The 4,897-nt window shown below is 56.4% G+C and overlaps 1 protein-coding gene across 1 annotated transcript; it reads right to left on the minus strand.

The window, feature by feature from the left end:
* Positions 1–1,827: 1,827 nt before the first annotated feature.
* Positions 1,828–4,894, minus strand: LOC113222893 (coiled-coil domain-containing protein 42-like; the record flags this gene model as incomplete). The annotated part of the gene is made up of 4 exons (XM_026452467.1): positions 1,828–2,025; positions 3,972–4,076; positions 4,416–4,521; positions 4,863–4,894. Coding segments are annotated over 4 exons (441 nt in total), but the record flags the coding sequence as incomplete, so codon positions are not given.
* Between the last annotated feature and the right edge of the window lie 3 nt (positions 4,895–4,897).

Below are 4,897 nucleotides of genomic sequence, written 5' to 3' on the forward strand. Positions count from 1 at the left end.
TGAGACTGGCCTGGCCAACATGGTGAAACCCCGTCTCTACTAAAAATACAAAAATTAGTTGGGCGTGGTGGCGGGTGCCTATAATCCCAGTTACTCGGGAGGCTGAGGCAGGAGAATCACTTGAAAATGGGAAAGTGGAAGTTGCAGTGAGCTGAGATCAAGCCACTGCACTCCAGCCTGGGCAACAAGAGCCAAACTCTGTCTCAAAAAAAAAAAAAGGGGGTGGGGGAGGATCTGAGACAGAGAACCTGGACCCACCACATAAGGACCTGGGAAAAGGCCGGGCGTGGTGGCTCACGCCTTTGGGAGGCACTTTGGGAGGCCGAGGCAGGCGGCTCACGAGGTCAGGAGATGGAGACCATCCTGGCGAACATGGTGAAATCCCATCTCTACTAAAAATACAAAAAATTAGTCGGGTGTGGTGGCGGGCGCCTGTAGTCCCAGCTGCTCGGGAGGCTGAGGCAGGAGAATGGCGTGAACCCGGGAGGCGGAGCTTGCAGTGAGCCGAGATCGCACCACTGCACTCCAGCCTGGGCGACAGAGTAAGACTCCGTCTCAAAAAAAAATAAAATAAAATAAAAGAAGGACCTGAGAAGAGGCGCCCCCACCCGAGGAACCTGAGAAGGAGGGGGCAGAGGTAGGGGAGAGAAGGAGGTGCCACCGAGTTGAGGGCAGAGGGGGGTTTCTGGGAGGGACATCGCAGTGTCAGACGCCGCAAGAGGCACAGAGGAACTAAGAAGTTCCCTGGGCTACGGCCACAGGGACTGCAGGGAGAGCCCTTGTCAGTGGCACTGTGGGGCCCACTAAGGAGTGGCTGAAAGCAAAGGCTCTCCTCACTGACGAGCTGTGAGACCCTGAGCAGGTGACTTAACCTCTTGGAGCCTCCATTTCCTTCTCTGTAAGGGATGGTCAGCTTGGGTTCTCCCTGGGGCTGACCAGCAAACTGAATTAAGCTACCTGTGTGAAGCACCAACCCCGGGGCCCAGCACAAATGAGGCACCCCAGTTCTGCAGGGGGTTGGGTGTTTTTCCAACTCCTCTCCCTTCCTCTCCCTAATTTACTCTCCAGTAAACAGAAGACACTGAAAGGAGGGGATGCAGGGATACAGGGAGGCCACGTGTTGATACACACACGCACACACACACACACCCCCCTGTAGACAGACACAGCCATGGACACACATGTAGACATAAACATGTGGCCGGGCGCGGTGGCTCAAGCCTGTAATCCCAGCACTTTGGGAGGCCGAGACGGGTGGATCACGAGGTCAGGAGATCGAGACCATCCTGGCTAACAGGGTGAAACCCCGTCTCTACTAAAAAATACAAAAAACTAGCTGGGCGAGGTGGCGGGCGCCTGTAGTCCCAGCTTACTCGGGAGGCTGAGGCAGGAGAATGGCGTAAACCCGGGAGGCGGAGCTTGCAGTGAGCTGAGATCCGGCCACTGCACTCCAGCCTGGGCGACAGAGCGAGACTCCGTCTCAAAAAAAAAAAAATAAAATAAAAAGACATAAACACGTAACTCACACAAGATAGATACACAGTTGTGACTCACACAGACACACAAAGGCACAGCTCTAGGCCCCACCCCTTGAGAAAATCTTCCAGCCTCACCAGAGGCTTCTTTTAGCTGCTCCCCACTGCCCCCTAGGGCTGGCTGCATCTCCTAGGAGCAGGGTGCCCATCCTGCAGAGCCCGTGGGGCCCCGAGGATCCACAGTCCCCAGCCAGCTGAGCATGAACTCTACCCCAGGGCCCCAGGGCCCGGGGAAGAGGAGGTGGGGCTGAGGAAGGTGCCAGGGCCGGCCCCCCAGGCTCCTTGGACTCACCTCAGAGTTCTCCACCACCTTCTCTAGGTACTTGTTGAAGATGGAGTAGCCCTGCAGCTTGGCGCTCAGCCGCTGGTGCTCCAGCCGCAGCGCCACCATCTCCTGCTTGCCCTTGGTCAGCTCCTGCATGTGCTGGCGCTTGAGTTCTCGTTCCTTGTTGGCTTTCTTCATGGCGCGGATCCGTTTCTGGTCGTTCTCCTGGGGCCGGGGGAGGTGGTGCTGGTCAGGAAGGCTCTCCCGGCCCTCCCGGGGCCCAGGCCTTTCTGGGGCTGGTGGTGCCCTCAGACCCCTCTGTTTGCACAAACCATCCTGGCAACAGGCAGAGATTGCTGGGCCACCCATGGGGCAGAAGAGGGGTGAAGGAAAAGGCTCTCCAGGGTTATTGGAACCTGGTTGAAGAGATTTCTGTGGACTGAGGTGGGGCTCAGGGGGCTGTGAGGACAGAGGTTTAATCCAAAGTCAAGAGGTGACCTGGGGTCGGGAGGGGGCAGACGGGAAATGGTTCTTTCCTGTGGGACTTGGCCTCTGGGCTTCGGAGAGTGGACTGGGGAAGACCTACATTGCACTGGGCTCAGAGTCTAGAAGAACTCAACCCCCTGAGAAGACTAAGAAAGTCCAGAAGTGGGAGCGGGAACCCTCCTGACAAAGCTTCTGTGGTTTCTGTTCTTAGCGGTGGCCATTTTCCATGGAGCAGAAGGACCACTCCCAGACCAGAGCTGGGAGGCGGGAATTTTCTCCCGATTTGGTACTCAATGCCTCCGTTTTCCCAGCTGTGGAGATGGAAGGCAGGAGCCTCTCTCCCTTTCACAAGCTGGGGCAACAGGGCTGGAGCTCCAGGAAGAGGAGAGAGGGGATGCGCCTGGTACTGTAGGGCCTGGGGAGTAAGGCCACTGGGAGAGCATGCTCTTAGGAGCTCAGAATGGCATCCCGCTGAGGGAGGAGATGGAACAGGCAGTTTGATGCCCAGAGGACAGAACGAGGCTGTTACTGCAATCAATCCAATCCTGCCTCTTTCTTCTGCAGCGCCCTCCCCTAAGATTAGGGGCAAGCCCACTCCTCGCCCTGTGTGGCTCCTTTCTCCCTTCAGGGGCTCCTGTGATTCCACATGGACGGGCGTATGTGGTGGTGGCACTTGGAGGCCACTGAGGGAGGTGCATGGAGGATCTGCATGCTGCCCTGTAAGCCCAGGAGAGGACTGAGGGGGTCTAAACCAGTGACTTTCAAATCCACCTGGTCATCAGAACTGCCTGGGGAGCTTTTAAAAAAATATAGAAGCCTGGGCCCAACCTCGGACGTGCTGAAAGCAACAAGAGGAGCCCCTGCGGTCTGTATTTGTAGCAAACTCTCTAGGAATTGAAGCTACAGAACCTCTGAGAGCCATTTGGAGAAATCATGCCCAAATCTTCTGTCCCAACCACTCCATAAGTGTTTCTCTGGCTGCTAAGAAGAACTGGACCTCTGGAGAATGTGCCCAGTCCAAGGACTCCCTGTCCCACATGGCTTAGGCACAGAGCAGGAAGGAAGGTGCTCTTCAGAGTGAGGCTTCTTTGTGGCCGACGGCAATCATTACCCACTCCCGGAGCTGGACCAGGCCCTTCAGGGCCACGTAAGTGCAAACTGCAGTGGGTCTGGATAAATCTGGATTTTTAAGATGATTAAATTGCTCCACTGAGGACTGAAGTGAGAGAGGGCGTCTTGGAATGGACTGTGGTGCCTGGTCCTTCAACCATCCCCTGCCCGGACCTTTAGTGCAAGGACAAGGATGGAGGGGTGGGGTGGGTGGAGGGACTAAAACTGTCCCATTCATCACCGTATTCCCCAAGTGTTTAGTCCTGACTGTAGCATCTTCATTCATTCATCCATGCGTTCATTTACTGGATACACTGTACATCCTAGGTACTGGAAAGGAAATAGGAAACAGGCATCTAGAGGAAGCAGAGACTGACAGGTAAATGGAAAATCACAAACAGAGACAGGTGGGGGACATAAAGGATGCCTAGGGAGGTGCCAGGCAATGCTGAAGCACTAAGGATGCTTTTAACTCAGGGCGAGGAGTCAGCAGAAGCAAGGAGGAGGAGCGGTAGTTTGCCCACCTGCGGAGTGCGGATCACCCGGCCACTGTGGCTGCCCACACCCCTTCAAACCTGGATGAACTGCTCAAACTTCTGGATGTGAGCCTTCAGCTGGGCTTCCTTAACGCTCAGTTCCTCCCAGCGCAGGTTCAGGGCTTCCATTCTACGCTGAAACATCTTTGGGGTGGGGGAGCAGAGAGGTCAGGAGGGCCCCTGACATGAGTACTGAGGAAGACCCCGGCATCCCTGCCCCAGAGGCTCCACGCCCAGGCCCAAGAGGGTCCATAGGAGCCTCCCACTTTCTATCCCATGCCTGGCTCAGAGCAGAGCATACCTGGACAGTGGTACCCCCAAGACCCAGATCCTTTCTGTTCTCCCCAAAGAGACCAGACCACATAGAGGACTCCTGGCTCTAGCCACCCCACCCAGACAATGGAGGGCTGTCTCCAGGCTCTCCCGGTGCCCCAGCCCACTCCTCCTTCCCTGCCCCTCTGCACTCCATCCCCGAGTCCCCACCTTCTTCTTCTGCAGCATATTATGATGCATGATTTTCATCTCCTTTTTCTTCTCCAGTAGCCGGATGGATGGGGACTCCGACTGCCCCTGAACATTGGGGAGTTTCCTGTCCAAGATGTGAACACGAAAGGTCTGTGTGTTCTGAGAAGGGGTAGGCTGGGGCTGGGAGTAACCCGTGGAGACAGATACCCATGGGGAAGGAGAGGGGCCTCTCTCCCTTTTGGAGGGAAGGAATGTTGTGTTGAGAAGCACAGAGGGCCATGCAGGAGTGAGCTGGGGCGGGTGACCGGGTGGAGACCAGCGTGATGGGGTGGACTGGTGCCAGGGTTATTTGGGGCACTGGGTTACAGGAGAGGAGGGGACAGACAGGTTGGAAGATGAGGCATGGGGTGGGTGTGAGTGGTCCCAGGCACAGAAGGGTGGGCAAGCCAGGCGTCAGACACTCACTGGAGCATCTGCAGCAGCCGCTCCCCATACTGCAG

The sequence above is a fragment of the Piliocolobus tephrosceles genome, unplaced genomic scaffold, assembly GCF_002776525.5.
Source record: "Piliocolobus tephrosceles isolate RC106 unplaced genomic scaffold, ASM277652v3 unscaffolded_36003, whole genome shotgun sequence".
In the NCBI taxonomy this organism is placed as follows: Eukaryota; Metazoa; Chordata; class Mammalia; order Primates; family Cercopithecidae; genus Piliocolobus; species Piliocolobus tephrosceles.